The sequence below is a fragment of the Crocodylus siamensis genome, chromosome 3 (assembly GCF_052110815.1).
Source record: "Crocodylus siamensis isolate JL-2025a chromosome 3, ASM5211081v1, whole genome shotgun sequence".
In the NCBI taxonomy this organism is placed as follows: domain Eukaryota; kingdom Metazoa; phylum Chordata; order Crocodylia; family Crocodylidae; genus Crocodylus; species Crocodylus siamensis.
In genome coordinates, this window is record NC_143397.1 from 37,089,788 (window position 1) to 37,107,304 (window position 17,517).

The following is a 17,517-nucleotide window of genomic DNA, read 5'->3' on the forward strand; positions in this document are numbered from 1 at the left end:
ACATGCCACAGAAAGTCAAAGGGTGCTAATCAGTTTTTTTTCTGTACAGTGGCATAATGCTCAATGCCTTAGCTCTGGACAACCAATGGCCAAATCTGTGCTGGCTCATGATTGGCCAGTACAATTATCATGAGTGGCAACAAACAGCCAGCTGGGAAGAGGAGGCCACTTCTATTTTCTGGAAAAGCAAAAACTACACTTTAATTAAGGGGGATGGGTAGGACCAAAGGTGTGAAAAGATGCATTTTTCATCTGCCCTGGAACAAACTGAAGAAACTATTTAAAGCCAGTTCCATGTTTGGTAAATACTATATCAGAACATTTCCCAGAACACAACAGCCCCCAGTCACTTGGAGGGGTGGGGAGAGGGGGGCATGCCCAGGGTTTTTTTGGTTTTCTTTCAAAAGCTGTCTGTATTTACAGTATACATATTTAAAGAAATAGTCAGCAGGAATGGCTGCCTTTATAGGTGCTCTTCAGTGTCTGCAAAACATTATTCATACAGGCTGGTAAAGCTGGGTATATGTGTGCAAATAAAAGACATTAAGTAATACATGTAGTAAAATGATAAACAAGGAAATAAGTTATTTTTAAACAGCTCAGAAAAATGTAAGCTTTGCACATGTTTGACACTGGCAAAGATTCAGAGAGATGATTTAACTTTTCCTATCCACAGACTGGATTTCTGCAAAAACAGGTAAGTTAAGGGGAGATAAACTGCTCCAATTCCAAATGTTCAGTACTTACCACTAAAACATTTAATTTTTCTGATTTACTACTCCCACACAGAACGAGATCCTCATCTGCATTTCCGGCATCACACTTATCCTCAGTTGTGCTTTCTCCCTCATCAGGCACTTCTCTCCTTCTAGTTGCTTTCACTAGATTTGGCTTAGGTCTCTGTAGCTGGCCTTTCCAAAACTGTGAAGGTTCTCTCTTACTTGGCTTGCTTTTTTCTTCAGAAGTAAATTTATCACTCGACCTAAGAAAACATTGAGAACACATCTTGCGCTTCAGTCAATTCTAAAATCCTTATTGATATAAATACATGTAAACTCTACCCAAAGTGAACCAGAAAGTAAGAAAGCCTTACATAAAAGGTTCATCCATACTTTAATTTTTAATCCACTCATTATGAATGAAAAGGAGAGAAGAGAAGACTACATGTTTTCAGCTTGTTTATGGCTGGATGGGGATTTTACCATCCTTTCAGGGTATGGGAAGTATTTTGGGGCTGAGGGAGGTAAGAGCCAACCACTGTGGGAATCACGGAGTACTCAACATTAAAATAAACTTAAATTTATTAATCCTTCATTTTCTTTTGGTGGGGGAGGGGGTAGAAAATAGATGACAAGCTGTTTGTCCTATTATTATCATCTACTTCCCTTGGGACAGAAAGAAGGGGCAGTTTGGTTTTTGGGTATTAGTTACCAAGAGCCTGGATCTCTCCTATAAAATAGATCCAATGGTTTGAAAGCCTAAAACATGACAGCAACTAGAAGGAACATAAGAGGCAGCCAGATGAATATGGAAATAAATCTTACTTGAGAAAGGTCTCATCTTGGGAAAATGAACAGGTTAATGACAATTAAAGTACCTATATTTAAAGTATGACACATGTGAATTTTGATTAACTAGATCAAGATTTGGTCATAGTGAACAAAAACAAAAATAAAAACAAAAACAGGGAGCCTAGCATTATAGGCTACACAACTGATCATTTAACATGGCTCTCTCAAGCACTATAGTGCTTTCAAGAGACTTTTACTTTTATCAGGCTGACCAGTATCAGCAGGAATAAAAATATCCCTGGATTACATTCCTGTAAACTTAAAGTTTAAGAAAAGGCAACATGGACTGGAAAACAGACTTGTGTTTAATTCCCAGCTCTACCTGCAGTCTGCTCTTGGGCAAAACACTAGTTCTGTGAATCTCAGTTGTTCTTTCTGCTCTAAGAGGATAACAGTACTTACCCCTTCCTTGTAAAGAGTAAATCAATATCTACAAATATAAATACCATTAAGCTGCCATCATCCATACTGGCTACATACCAAAACAAATAAAAAAATAAAAGATTTTGTGGATAGGGAGATTTCTGGCACCATTCCAAGCTTTTTCAAAAGGATGTGGAATTGAATAGCAACAAAACAAAACAAAACAAAACAAAACAGAAACAAGAGAGAATGGAAAATGGGGCTCAAGTATTTTTTAAAGGATTTATTTCAGCTCCTTTGTCCCATCTTCCCCTAGAAGCTTGGAACCAGGATATCTTGTTTTATTGAAACTGCATCTTAGTCTAATCTCTCAGGGGTATGTATTCACTATTAATACCTTGTTCCTGGTATAACTGTCTGGATCCAGATTATGTTAATACTCCTTAGCATGTGAAATGATCTTAAGTTAGAACTTCCACAATTTTTTTAAAGAAATGGTTTAAAAACTCATTTCTCTGATAACTTTTAGAGTCAGCATAATCAGAAATTGTTATAATACATTTTAAGTGACTTCTAGAAAAAACCTCTTTGTATCCTTGGGGCAAAATCCTCATCTCTGCTCCACAAATCTCATGGTGGGGACTTGAAAAGCCCAAGACTGCAATGGGAAAAATTAGTCCAGCACTCAGTAAATAAAAGCTGCTGCCTGTCTTGACTAGCATGGGGCATGGCCACAGCATACAGCACCAAAGATGTTCCAAGTACCATCAGGACTCAGAAGCATGTGGGAAAAGATCACCATATCCAAAACAAGCCCCCTCTATCCAAAGTTATAATCACATACCACCCACAGGAAGAGGTGGATGCACAGGGCACTCCCCACATAGACAACCCTCCCAAGCACCCTCTACTTTGTCTGCCACATTACACATATATAAATGTTCCTTGCCAAATTAGCAAAAAAAATGCTGACCTGCAGGTCTGACTTACCATGAAGGTGAGTAAATTAGGTACATTTTGATAGTGACTTTTTCCACTTTGGAAGTTGAGATTTGTACCCACCATACAGAGACCTAAAAATACTACTTCAAGCATGTCATAGCTAGTGAGATTCGGTACACAGCAGATTTCCTTGCTGTTAGTCGAGTCCCTCCCAAGGGGCAGCAAAAAGCAAGGGTATCTTGCTCCAAGATCAAAAATACACTTTAATGTAAAGAAAAAGGTATTTATGTCTATATTAGTGGTGCCACCTAGTGATCCTTGCCACAAAATTATATTTTACTGCTGGCAACTGATATCAGTCTTGTAAAAGGCAGAAACTATAGAAAAATAATTGGATTACTATTTAGAGAGTTTCAGAAGCCCTTTTAAAATGTAAGAGTTACCATTACCCTTCAGAATTATCTGGAAGGCTTCCCACAACTTCTGTTGACACACAGCCCGCTTCATTTCTCTGACTATTGCATTTCAGTGATTTCTCAGGGGAAGAAACTTCTTCTGATCGAATGATTTTTTTCGGAGAAGACGTGACACCACTGAAATCCGGATCATCTTTTCTGGACAAATCCTCCAGTACAGTCAGCGTCTCCACTTCAGCCTTTATTTTAGAAAAGCAATATTAGCATAAATATGTACTAAAGACAGACAAATCAGCAGAATTTATGATTCAGAGGTCAATCAAAATCAAAACTACTTTCAAAGGATTCAAGTCGTATATGGGACCTGTCACAGCTGCTCATTGTTAAGAAATAGCACCTTTTCCAGTAGGAAAAGGAAAGAATTCAATACATCCTTTTGTGACTAGCTTCAATAGGTCACTGGAAAAACATGGCAATGGCTGGCCTGAAGTAGGCTTATGTATACATTTATGTTAAGTGCCAAGGTCACAAAAGTAACAGCTCACAACACTGAATTTTTATATAACTGAATAAACAAGCAGATCATAGAATTGTTCCTAACAAAAATCCAGGTATTCCTACAGTGCTAACTAATATGGTACTTAAGAGCCTAATACTGAAGTCACATCACAAAGATATAAAAACGTTTTAATTCATTTTTCATGGCTAGGGACAGACACTCAAAAAGTCTGAGCCTGAATTGATTCAATCTTTGCAGGTTAGTCCAACCTGCCTAGGCAGAATCAGTTTGTAACCTCACAGGCATCCCCTTTGGACTGAAGAAATGCAGGCACATGCCTGCAATGGTACAGGCCAGATGCCAGGGGAGGTGAGAGGGTGCTAGAGTAGCCCTCCCTTCCCTTCCACAGTGCTGAGTTGAGTGGGGCATGGACAGGTCCTGGCAGGATGCTCTGATTAGGGAGGGGTTCCCGCCCCCACTTGCTGGTCAGCAAGGGAGCCAGTAGGGGTTTACACAATATTTATCATCCCATCAGCAAAACAAAAGAATCTGTCATTAGTTCAAGCTCTTCTTAAACAACTTTTTCCAAGGAAGGAACAGAGACACATTACCAGCTACCTGTTGATTAGCTCCAAAGAGCCCTAGGTCACCGTGCTGTCTGCCTTTGTCTTGTCTCACAGCACAGAACGTAGCTAGCATGTGGTATGCTAGCTAGTATGCTAGCTAATGCTGAGGTGTCTGTGTAAGGCAAAGGGGAGAGAGAATTCCTGCTTGAGCAGGGAGTGGTGGGGAGAGGCTGAAGCAGGAGGAAGCCAGACAGACACACTGTACTTGCAGTGTCTCCCAGAGCTCCAGCCAGGCAGCAGAAGGGTGGGAGACCTGCTGGGCTGGAGCAGACAGCAAAGCCCCGCCCAGGGTTGTAAAGCCAGGAAAGGGTTTGGGACAGACATTGCATAAACTGGTTTGATGCAAATCAGTTCAGTCTGATACTACATTCAACCAGATTTATCTCAAACTTGTTTCAGTCATTTTCAAAGTGTACACTGAACATCTGTTTAAGTGCACTGAACATCTATTCTGTTACACATTTAAACTGGCTTCTGATCATTTAAACCGGCTTATGTGTAATGTTTGTCCCTAGCCCATATGACCACTTAACCAACTACTAAGCATCTTCATTAAAGCTGTATTTGCAAAGATCTATTAACAAGCATAAAAATAGAAATGTAAATAAAATTCTCACTTTGGTAGAAAAACTAACACTACAATCCTCATGTTCCAGAAGACTTGCTTCCATTTGTCCTGCTTCTCTCTCAACTGCAGCAGTATTTTTTTCTGGTGATAGTTCTCCTGTCTCGCTAGACAGCCTTCTTATGCTTGGTCTAGTCCTCCGGAACCGATGCCTCATAAGCTGTGCTGGTCTGATGGCACCTGGTTTATTTTCTAGAGAACTGGATTTTTTAATGCTAAGTATCCAAAACAAAAAAAATAATGTCACATGGCTATATTTGGTGAAAAAAATGTTACTGCAGTCATTGCTATTAAGTTTTTCAAAATCACTATTTATACAGGAAGGTTACAAATCATTTCATGCTGTGAATTACAAGTCATGGTAAGAAAGTGGCCTGTTCTTAATTAAAGTTTCTAACACTTGAAGAACCTCTTTAACAAACAAGCAGAGTCTTGTACCAAGTTTTTCTACTATTTCTCGGCAGTCTCTCCCACCTACGCCCACTCCAGTTAATGTCATTTGAATGTTAAATAGTAATCAGGGGAAAAGGGTGAAAAGAGCTGGCTTTGGAGATTCCCAGTTTCTTGAACTAAAGTACTTCAATCTTGGCATTGGGTCTGGAGATGCTTCTACCCCTGTATTTGTGAAAAAAAAAAAACAACAGGTCTGCATTAATATTTTCTGGGGTTTAAAGGGCATAAGGGCATTCCTTACATTTGCTCTTAAGAGCAGGAGAGCCCCAAGAGTTTAAGGGCAGCAGGGCAGGGGGAGAGGTGCCACAGTGTGTAGGTACTGCAGTGGGGAAATGCCAGAGGGTAGACTGGGGGGAGGGGAGGAGAGGGAGGCAGTGCCAGGAGCACAGATGGCAGGGGGAGTCAAGTGGCTTAACCCCTGCTATCTGTCCCCTCCTTCTCCCCCCCACTTCCTGGCCTCCTGTCACTGCTTTTCCCTGCTGTAGTGGTGAGAGAGGCAAATTTAAGGCCACCCTTCAACAATTAAATTCTACACACAGAAAACTATAACAAATTTAGAAATATTTCCACATACAGAATCTAACTATTAGGGTGTTGTCTTGAATTTGAGGTCTTCTTGGATTCAGGTGAGTACAGTATATGCTTGGGAAAACCCTGCCACCTGATGGCAAAACCCATTCAAGATGGCAGTAGAGAAACAGTAACCATTAACTTGGCTCACCTAGAGAAATCTGCATAATGAAAACATTTCTTCATATTGTTTTCCAGTGGGAAGAAAAGTAATAACCCCTGTATACAGATTTGTTACTTCCCCCCCCCATGAAACACCTGGTATAAAAGTAACAAATCTGTTACTTACATACATACATTTTTTTCCCCTCAAAACTTTTGCCACAAAAACTTGGCTCACCTGCTTTGTTCATCTGACACATTTTGTAAAATACTGGGCACTTGAGATTCTTCTTGTTCTGTCTGTTTTTCACAATCCAACAATTTTTCTGAAAGTTCAGAAGGTATGACTTCATTTTCACCCTTTACCTTGGGCAGAAAACATATCAATAGTTGTCATAAAGAAAGGAAACATTTTTCTGTTAGCAAGTACCAAAAAATTCCTACGTGATCCTTTTTTAAAGCTTGTATTTTTTCTTCAGTGGCAAACCCCCTAGATATATCAGATTTTTACAGAAATTTCTTAGTTCTTTTTTGGAAGACAAAGAAATACTGTGCACCTGAGCAAGTAACTCCAAGAAACTGAATATCTATAGTTAGGTACTTAATTCTCTTAGATCCAGGGTGGTTACACATCCAGATACCAACGTTTCAGATATACTGGTTGTATTCATATGTAGCACCTTTCAGAGGTTTTTAATATAAACTAAAAGCTAGATGAATTATGTTTTGGGAAAACACAGGGGATAGCTAATTATACTCCATTTTACAAATACTCAAAATGAAGGGCAGAGGCACCAAAATTACTTGTGCAAAATCACACAGTAAATCCAGCCAGCATGTGTCAGTAGCAGTGTAGCACAAAACAAAAGCTTCCAAAATAAAAATAGCTTTGGATGAGACTAGGATTCTTCTACACTCTTTGATGCCGTTTCTGGCCAGTCTTCCTCAGTTTCTTCAGAAAGGGGTTTATTTAAAACCAGAAAGGATTATGTTAATTTTTTTAATACTGATACAAGTTTCAGCAGCATTACCTGGATGTGCATAATCTTCCCCTCCATGTTGTAACCCAACTGAGAAGTCGGATGCATGTGGTTTTCTGCAAACCTTTACTTATTAGTTGAACCACAGCAAAGACCCTGTTGCGGTATCGTGTGCAATAGCTCAACATGCTTAGGATTCTACCATATATTACATCATCCAAACACTAATTTATTTGGTACTTAACTGATGCATATACTTGTTTTGGAGAAGCTAAACAAATGCAAGGCATTTTACTGAAATTATTTACTTCTCTCAAACTTACTGTGGTCAATGAGCTACTGGAAGATTCATGTTTATGCTGTATTGATTGCTCAACTTCAGATTCATTTTTTTCCATTGGTCGTGTTTCTTTCCTCCCAACTCCTCTTCCTATATTTGGCCTGGGCCTCTGGAATCTGCCTCTCACTAGCTGGGCTGGTTGAAGAGAGCTTCGTTTACTTTGTTCTTGAGGGATATTTTTATTGTAAAGCCTGAGAGGAAGAGAAGATGCACACACTGGAACAGCTAAATACTACAGAGACTTAATATAAGGACCTACAAATCCACTGATCTAGATTTCATAAGATGTGGCTGTGTTTCTGGAAGAAAGACAGGCATGAACACAAAAACCTCATTAACATGCTTGAAAACAGTGGCAGTTCCTTTTCTTTTCAACAAGAACTTACAAGAGCAGAGCATTATAGAAATCTCAGTACTGACTGCTTCCATTACAGAAGTCGGCTGCATTATCCTTATTGTTTGCTCACTTACTGTTACAAAAAAAAAATTGTGATATTCACTGGGTGCCTTCAGATAGAAGAGTAAATTGAGTTTATGCTGTAGTTTAAATGCACCCAATTGTCATGAAAATATTGAAGTAGGTATCACTTATCAAAATAGAACCTTTGACACCCAGAAGTTAACATACACTAATTTGAAGCTTAGGACAGAAATAAAGTGAGTTAGAGCATTTCTATATCTGCTACATAAAAAAAAAAAATTCTACAACTAAAAAAGTATTATCACCTGATTTTCTTAAGCAATTTAAAAGACAAAACAATTGCCTTTAAAAACTCCCTCCCTATTTTTGAGAAATAAAAGTATCCACAACCGTACCCTACAGCAACAGGTGCAGCAATTTCCTCGTTATCTGCAGGTGGAGAAGATCTGCTGGGTTCATCACTCTCAGATCCTGACAGCTTCTTTGGGGAATGATGAACTAATGGTATTACAGATACCTCCCGAGAGTCAGCAAGGTCTTTCTCTCCTAAAGGCAGGACATCACATTTTGCTGTTTTCTAGAAGACATGTAATAAGGCAGCAAACATCAGAGCCAAAATACACTGTGCAAAAGAAAGGATCAGTCTAAAAGGGACACCTTGTGAATCCATTACAATTATTATTAAATATTGCTTATAAGCTTCCTACCCATACCCACCCGCACCAAATCCTAATAAAAAACTGAAGATCCCAAGCAATGCTGTGCTTGGTTCCACACATCTGAAGGCCCAACTCTAATTACAAAGAGACTTACATCTAGGTCAGGAAGCAAGCTGCATTCACAGTCAGACTGCAAACTTTTTTCTTCTTTATCACTGTTGTCATCAGATACATCTTTATCTGCTCCTGACACTTTCCTTTTTCCAGCTGACCTTCCTAAATTAGGCTTTGGCTTTCGAAATTGACCCCTTAATAGCTGTGCTGGCTTATCTTTTCTTTCTTGTTTTTGAGAACCTGAATCTCTGTTTGATCAAAGAAAACATGAACTGTAATACATGCAGCACCATAGTACTGTAGAGCCACATATGACGGCACCCAATTTTGTGTTAAAATTAGCTATTTTACAGAAGAGCACATATGCTGCCCCATCAGTATAGTAACCTAAACACACAATCCCTGGCTTTCAATTACTTGAGTTATTGCTAGAGATGAGTAAGGATCAGAAAAGCTAGCACGTCACAGATCAGAAAGAGCTTTAAACCAGCATTGGCTGGATTACAAAGTAAAAGTGCAGGGAAACAGATGCACTGGTAAAAAGCAAGGGCAGCTTTAGGATAATTGTGGCCTACTTCCTCCCCCTCCCAAAATACACAACTCATAAAAGAAGTTTGATTCACCCTGTCCTATAGCATTGTACAATGGAACTAAAAAACAATTCTCAAATGTAAAGCCTTACCAGAAAGTCTAAAAACATATTTAGAGGGTCAAAACAATACCTCAGTATGTGTAGCTAAAAACTGCTATGAAATGGATATTAGGCAGATTTTGGGCATCTCATAAAAATTCTTACTTGAAAACTGATACTTTAAATTAGTCTTAGTCATCTTGGCTTTCCAATTCTTTTCCCACTCCGCTTAGGAGTCCAGTATTAAAATGGTCTAATATCTATCCTCTTGGTTAAAAATCTATTTTATATTTGTTTTAGAAACAACAGATTTATGTGCTAAAAACTGAAGATTAATAGTATATTACAGTATTTACACAAATCCAAGATAAGATACGCCCCCCACTCCATTCAACGTGGAGAAAGAAAAAAAAAAAAGAAAGCCTCCTGCCCCCATACAAGGCAGGAGGCAGGGAGCAGGCACCTGCTGCAGCTGCAATTCTGACCATGACAGGGGGCCCTCTGTCCCCTGCCACTGCAACCACTGTTGAATGGCTAGCTTGGGACTGAAATGTGGCCAAAGCCACCAGAAATGGTAAGTGGTGAGGGGAAGGGGGAGCAGAGGCTGCAGGGGAAGGCACAGGCTACAGAGGGCAGGTAGGAAAGTAGAAGTGATGGGGGTGCAGACAGTATGGGTGGAAGAGGCAACAGCGGGGATGGTGCAAGAACCAGGGCTCAGGCTGCTTGCCTCCTACCCACTTGCTCCCCTTCCACCTGCCTCCCACCACTAACATTTTCCATGTGTAGGATCTGATTATTGAGGGTCATCTTAAATTCAAAGTTGTCTTAGATTCAGGTAAATATGGCAAGACAGCCGTTTTTTTGAGTTTGCCCTACACTCTATACAAAAACTTACCCTGTATCAGAATCGGAACCATTTTTCAAATCACCTCCAGGAATTCTTTTTACTTGTTCACAGCTCCCAGATTCTAAGGACTCTTTCAGGGAATGCGGGTTTTCGTGTGTGGAAGCCAACTTCTCAGGATTTGCAGCAGCTTCCTTCTCTAATACTTCCAAGTGTGCCTGGATGGCATCCTAAAAAAAATATAAATCTCACTTGTTAATGAGACTTGCCCATGCACTTTTCTATAAGATGAAATGTACTGAAAATTAATTTTCACAAAATAATATTTTCTTTCTTTGTAAGTTATTTCTTCTGAGCTCCTAGACAGAATTAGCACCTGCAGATCTTTTAACATAAAAGTTCAAATTATTAATATTTATATAAAATTTCAAGTTTATATATTTAGAAATACTGACCTTTACTTCTGCTAAGAAAAAGTTTGGATTCTGCATTTCCCTGCCTCTTACAGCTGACATCACAGTAAAAGGTAAGGAATGCAATTCCCAGCATGCTAAAACACTGGTCTCCAACCTTTATAAGTAGATCTTTTTTTTTTTTTTTAATTAAAATGCAACCCAAGATCTACTCTGCTCCACCCCCGCCCCACCCCCTCCCTTGCTGCCAAGCAGGTCAGTCAGTGGAAGGGTAGGGGGGTGCAGATTGAGGCAGGGTAACAAAAAATTATTTGGGAGCACACACCCCAGCAGGTAAGTCTGTGGGGGAAAGGGGGAGGCAGGGCAGATTGAGACCCAGCAGTGAGGGACGGAGTGGGGCAGAGGCAGGAGAAGGGGCTGGGGGGAGTGGGGCCCCCACTGGGCCAGGTGGTGGGACAAGCAGAGGCTTGGGGGGCACATGTACCCCACCCCACTTGTCCCACCACCCGGCCCGGCCCCTGCCCCAGCCCCAGCCCGCCTCCTACAGCCTGCGGCAGCCCCTGCACAGCTGGAGCACAGGACAGAGCTCCAAGCAATTCGTCCAAGGAGCATTGTGGGGGAGGAGGACAAAAGGCACCCTGGGAAGGCATAGGAGGCATGTGCCCCTGGATCTGTGAGGAGCAGGGTGGGTTGCCACTGGCTGTGCCAGGCTCTTCCCAGCAGGGGTGTTCAGCAGGTCGTCACTAGGGCTCGGCAGCAGTGGTGTGGCCTGATCCACACAGATCCAGAAGCACACACCAATCATGCCCTCCTGCGGTGCATGCCTCCCCCCGCCCCCCCAGCAGACAAGCCACTCACAGCTGTCCCACAGCCTAGTTGTGCAGAGCTTGCCCCAACCCCAGCCCCACTCCCTCCCTTACTGCAGGGGCCTCAATCTGGCCCCTGCCCCTTCCCTTCCCCACAAACTGATCTGCTGGGGGGGGGGGGGGAGGGAAGCAGGCAGCATGCACATGCTCAGTCCCACCCCTTCTCCAATCAACTCTGAGGCTCCATGATCAGCCAATCACGATCAATTGGTTGGGGACCACTGCTCTAGACCATGGCTGTCCAAATGGCAGCACGCAAAGTATTAGCATGCAAACCATGGGCTCCCAGCATGGTTGCCACTGATCCCTTTTCCTACCATAGCTCTTGCCATCACTTCCACTCCCTTCCCCCAACCATTGCTCCTGCCACACCAGCTGGGTTCTTCAGGCTCTTCTGCCTCATCTAGTTTCTGCTCCCTGCCCCTGGGGAGCAGCACAGCAGGAAGAGGCCAGGGCTACTTTCACTATGCACAAGGCAGGAGTGAGGTTACCTTTACCACTGGTGGGTGTGCGCATGGAGGGGAAGGCAAGGTGCTGTGGGTATAACAGGATGGGAGGTTGGTGATGGGGGAAGGAGGGGAGGGGTGAGCTGGACAGGAGGTGGTGCCTATAAAACTAGAAGGCGGGAGGAGAGGGGAGGAAAGGGAAAGGGAGTGTTAAGTGGCCATGTGGCAGTAGTGAGTCCAGGCCTCCGACTCCAAGCTACACATGCAGTTTATTCAGAGCTGTGGCTCTCAGCTTCCTGAAAGTTGGGCAGCCCTGCTCTGCACTCTTGGGATGTTATACGCGTCTCCTGTAAAAACACAGCCTCTCCAAGTTCTACTACAGGAGTAGGCAATTATTTCAGATGTAGGGCTGCTTAATGAGTTCTGGCAAGCTGTTGAGAGCCGCAAGGGTAGTTCCCTTCTTGACAGGTGCCCTGCCCCTGGTCAGTATCCTGGGACCAGAAGTTCTACCTCCCATCCAAGCCCTGACCTTTGCCACAAGAAGTCCCTCCCTTTGTCCCCAGAAGTACTCCTTTCTGGAAGGAGGTTTGCCATCTTGGAACCAGAAAAAAAAAATCATATACTAAAAATCAAACACTGACAATAACATATTTTAATTTTATTTTTAAAAATATTTTTGTCCTGATTTGTGCATGTTTGTGTGATTGCATAATACTGAAAATGAGGCCTTACTCTTGTATATTGTGGGGGGGGGGGTGGCAGGCAGGGGGGAGTATGGATGAGTAGGTGTGTGGAGGGCTGCATTTGTGGGGATGTGTGGAGATGTGTGTGAGTGGGGTGTGTGTGTGCATAGCAGCGAGTAGGGCTCCAGCCAGAGGTGCATGGGGGGGCAGGGAGGGGGGAGTGAGGTTTGCGGGGGAGGGTTTGTGGGTATGGTGGGATGTGCATGAGAGCCCCTGAGCACATGCCCCCCATAAGCTGGCCAGTACTTGCCCCTACCCCATAACAGCCCAAAGCCCATGTGCCCTGTGGCACCTCCCTTCCACCACCAGCAGCGCACAGCCCCAGCCTGCCCCACACCTACCTCTAGACTCACCCAAGCAGGAGTGGATCAGCTAGAACCTGGACACAGCCCTGACCTGGTACGCCCTGCACCTGCTCTGGGCTTGGCCATGGCAGCACAGGACAGAAGCTGTTGCACAGCACAGGGGAAAGCAGCCCTCCCCCTCACCACTGCTGGACCATTCCTGCTGCAGCTGCCCAAAGCCCACACCACACTGCCCAGGCTGCCCTGCACTGCCACCACTGCCCTGCTGGGCAGCCTGAGCTATGGGCAGTAGGAACAGTCTGGCAGTGGTGAGGTGGAGAAGCCGCTTCCCCCCACAAACACCGAGCAACAGCTTCTGTCTCACACCACTGCTGCTGAGCCTGGGAAGACAGGATCTGAGCAACTATGGGGTGCATGAGCTCAGGGCTGTGCAGCACAGGTCCCCAGCAGTACCATGGGGCTGGAGCTAGCAGCGGCAGCAACCGGAAGGAGCCGCCACCACGTGGGCTGCCTAGAAAGGGAGTCTAGCTGTGGAGCTGCCCCAGCCCCACTGCCTGCCCAGGGGGCGGCAGGATTTGCCACAGCTGGACTGCGCCTGAGCTAGGTGGGACTGAGGGACCTGCCGTGGGCTGGGGCCGTATTTTGCCCACTCCTGTTCTATTAAGATTCAAAATTCAGCTTGACAGTATTTTCAGCCTATACTAAACAGTTTCATGGACTGCACTTTGCCCACTATTACTGTAAAATATCTCTAGTCTGGGCCGCCACATAGAAACACAAAATGTGCCAGAACAGCTACAAAAACCTTCAACTGCTCAGAAATAAAAAACTTACAGATGCAGTGAGAAGTGAACCGCCTGTTTTGTCTTCACAATGTATCAAATCTTTCTCCACTGCTTCACCACAATCAGTTTTTGCCTTTCCAAGATCTGTCTGCAGTATCAGTGTTCCCTGTCTCACAGCTGCCCTCTCTACATTTGGTTTTGGCCTCTGCATTCGACTTCTTGTTAGTGGTGCTGGTTTGAGTACACTCTGTTTGCCATCTTCTTGTGACTGAGCAGTTTCTTCAGACCTAAAAAGCATACAATTTTGAATGCATCTCAGATGTTGAAACAATTTTTGAAAATGCAGAGATTCACACTGTACTGTATTCTGCCACCATAAGACAGTCAGAAGCACAAGGAAGGGCTACAGCTTTACAGCCAAGGGCTTTTTATGCTCTTACTCCAAGCACATCATATAACAAAAGTTGATCCAGCCCCAATCTGAAAAGCTATACACTCTCTCAAATACCATCAGGCCCTCAAATTTATTTCACTCCTTTAGTCAGGTGTTTGAGTATTCATCACTGACAAAATTACTTCCCACACCTTTGAGTTCCCATATCCTTTATAGGGTCCTATTCATTCCTCTCATTTTTCTACTTGACAAATCTCCTTCACACCCACCACACCTTCTTACAGGTCTACATTACAGCCAGCATCTCTGTTGAAAATTGCAAGAAACATCAAAGATGATGATCAGAAAAACTTGCTCACAGACAGGAAGCCACATCTTGAAGTATGTGGATTAAGAAACCTAACAATAGTATGTTTTCAGTTCAGGATTTAGAGTTCATAAAATTTGACATTCCTTTTAACCAACTGCTATACCTGTGCTCCTTGTCAACTGTCCAAAATGTGTGTTTTAACCAACTTAGACTCCTACTCCACTCATTACAAGGCTTAGAAAGAAGGGGGGAAAAGACTGCCTCAAAGACATGTAAAAAGAAAAAGCCTTTATATTCAGTACTCTAGAAAACACTATTAGGAAACAGAAAAACTTGAAAGAGTTGAAAACAGCAAGAACATCTCCCTGTTCTCTACATACTTACTGAGATTCAGTCCCTGAGACTCTACCATCTTTTTTTGTTGCTTCCACTCTGGGAACATCAGATTTGTTACCTTGGTTACTATTCTGAAGAAGAATAGAAAGTTAAGGTTAATTCTTGTCATATATGTCAGAAATAATTAAAAGTAATTTGCATCAGAGCTGGTGCTCAAATTTATGGACAAGATCTTAGTAACAATTTCATTTCAGCCATAGAAGATAGCTGATCCTACTAACTTTCAGAATACAGCAGTCTCATGACTAACAGGATGGAAAGCTCTTCGGATCCATCATCTAACAAACATCCAACAAAAGTGATGTCCCAACCTGATCAAAACCTTTAAACCAGAGGTGGGCAAAATGGTGGATCCAGACAGTGGCCAGACTCCATTTCCCAGCAGCCCCTGCCTGCATCACTATGGCCAGCTTCCATGGAGACTGGCACCAACAGCACCAGCAGAGTGCACAGCTGGGCAGGGAGCTGCTCTGGGGCCCAGAGCAGGAGCTGGGATCTTGTGGTGCTGATGGCATGGTCTGGATCCAGGGCAGAACTGCAATCCGCTGCCTCTATGCCCATGCGCAGAGTATTGCAGGCAGCATATCGTGGCTCTGCCACAGCTCCGGACCACACTACCACCACTACAAGATGCTGGCCCCAGCCCTGGCACAGCTCCCTGCCAAGCCACCTGCCTTGCCAGTGCTGCTGAAACCACTCTATGGAAACCCTGACCTCGTTTTTTCACAGCCCTGCTGCTGGGGTCTCCATGGAAACTGGCCACAGCAGTGCAGGCAGAGGCTGCTGGGAAATGGAGTCCACCACAGCACCAAACCAGCTCATGGGCCAGATTTTGCCTGCCCCTGCTCTAGACAATGCCACATTATTAGTAATGATTAACAATGAAAAAAATTTTAAAAAACTGTTAAGAGGACTACTGATTTCTGGCCATGTTCAAAGGCTAACAAACTATTAAAAATTAAATCACAATTAGTCTCAAGATAAAAAAAGTTGCAATTAGTCACAATATTAATCAAACAGTTAAGTAGTCAGCACCCAACATCCCAACGCTCATATGCCCTGTGGCTCCTCTCCACCACCAACAGCGCACAGACCCAGCCCCAACCCCAGCCTGCCCTGTGCCCGCTCTGGACTCACCCCAGCCAGAGTGGACCAACTGGAATCTGTGTAAACAGCCCCAATCCTGACCCTCCCCGTGTGACCTGCTCTAAGCTCACCTGCCCACGCTGAGAAGCAGCAGCGACCAGACAGAAGCTGCTGCTCAGCACAGAGAAAAAGAGGTGACTCCTCATCGCTGCTGCCCAGTTCTTGCTGCAACCACCTTGAGCCCACGCCCTGACTGCCCTGCAGCTCCTCTGCACTGACATCACAGCCCCACTAGGCAGTCCAGAGACAACAGTGATGGCAGCCACAAAGTAGCCCAGGGGCAGGCTCTGGGCAGCTGAAGCAAGGTGGGCTCAGCAGTGGCAAGGGACAGGGGCCACTTTTTCCCCATGCCAAGTAGCAGGTTGTCTGGCTGCTGCCGCTGCTCACCATGGGTAGATAAGTCTGGAGCAGGCGTGGGGCAGGCCAGGGTCAAGGCTGTGTACACGGGTTCTGGCTGGTCCGGAGCTGGTCCACTCTGCTGGTCAAACTAACATGCATGACTAACATAATCAAAAAAATTAAAAACGCATTATTTTGTTTTTGCATTAATCACATAAGTTAGTGCAAGTCAGTCATTTTGCCAAACAAAAGTTATTTATTTCCATTTAACACTCAAAAAAATACCTTTCCTTCTGTTTTTCCCTCAATCTCTGAATGAAGAGTTTTATCTTCTCTTTCTGCCCGAAGAGGCTCATTCGTCTTTCCAGAAGCTCCTACAAGGTTAGGTTTAAATCTCTGCTGACGCCCTCTCACTGCTGTCCTTTTGGTAACAACCTTCCCAGTCTCTCTACACAAGAGTAAAGGAGTAAAGCATTCAAGATGTGCTGACATTTGCTTCATAAAAACATTATGCCTACACAGTCTTCAATGATGTATACCAACAGCGCTCAACCTTTTTGGCTGGCGGGTCAGATGGAAAGTGACCAGTGGTGAGTGCAGTGGGCCCCATTCAGCTGCACAGGGGCAGGTGGACCCAATCTGACCACACAAGAGAACGGGTGTGAATCAACACCAGCCCAACTCCCAGCCGGCCAGGGGTGGGGGGTGGTGTTGGGGAATTTGGTAGGGGAGAGGGTGGCAGTGTTAAGAACTGCCATAGCTTCCCTACCACCAACATTTCTGGACCTACTGGGAGCCCTGCAGTCCAGGTGAAATGGGTCTGCAGACCACATTTGGCCTGTGGACCAGAGGTTGAGCACCCCGATCTATACAATTTTACTTAAAGATGGACCTTTAACAAAGACCTTCGGAACTTTACCAGCCACACATTTATTTGCACAGGAACAAAATCTTTAACCTAATCCAGTTAGACTCCTTGAACATCTCATTGTTGGATTTTTCGATCTGTAGCAGGCTCAATTATCTCTAAAAATAAATAATGTTCCAAATGAAAGAAAAGGGCTGCTGTTTCATGAAGTAATGCCTTTTCCATTTATCTCAAGATAAGAGGGCACAATTTCACTGCCTTTTCTTATTTTCTGGGAACCCCAGAGGCCGTCTTAATGATTCATACTTATCTCTGCACTTGGAACTGCTGTGTGTCACTAGATTAACTTC

General features: G+C 43.8%; 1 protein-coding gene across 7 annotated transcripts in view; it reads right to left on the reverse strand.

The window, feature by feature from the left end:
• BDP1 (BDP1 general transcription factor IIIB subunit) overlaps positions 1 to 17,517 on the reverse strand; it is a 79,249-nt gene that overhangs the window by 27,820 nt on the left and 33,912 nt on the right. For all 7 annotated transcript variants that reach the window (XM_090038136.1, XM_090038138.1, XM_090038135.1 and 4 more), the window contains exons 16-26: positions 16,585 to 16,747; positions 14,803 to 14,885; positions 13,764 to 14,001; positions 10,208 to 10,386; positions 8,722 to 8,929; positions 8,304 to 8,485; positions 7,471 to 7,678; positions 6,406 to 6,533; positions 5,035 to 5,257; positions 3,326 to 3,531; positions 748 to 982 (exon numbers count right to left, since the gene is read on the reverse strand). In XM_090038136.1, the coding sequence (XP_089894262.1) occupies positions 748 to 982; positions 3,326 to 3,531; positions 5,035 to 5,257; positions 6,406 to 6,533; positions 7,471 to 7,678; positions 8,304 to 8,485; positions 8,722 to 8,929; positions 10,208 to 10,386; positions 13,764 to 14,001; positions 14,803 to 14,885; positions 16,585 to 16,747 (2,053 nt within the window). The remainder of the gene's footprint in view (positions 1 to 747; positions 983 to 3,325; positions 3,532 to 5,034; positions 5,258 to 6,405; positions 6,534 to 7,470; positions 7,679 to 8,303; positions 8,486 to 8,721; positions 8,930 to 10,207; positions 10,387 to 13,763; positions 14,002 to 14,802; positions 14,886 to 16,584; positions 16,748 to 17,517) is intronic.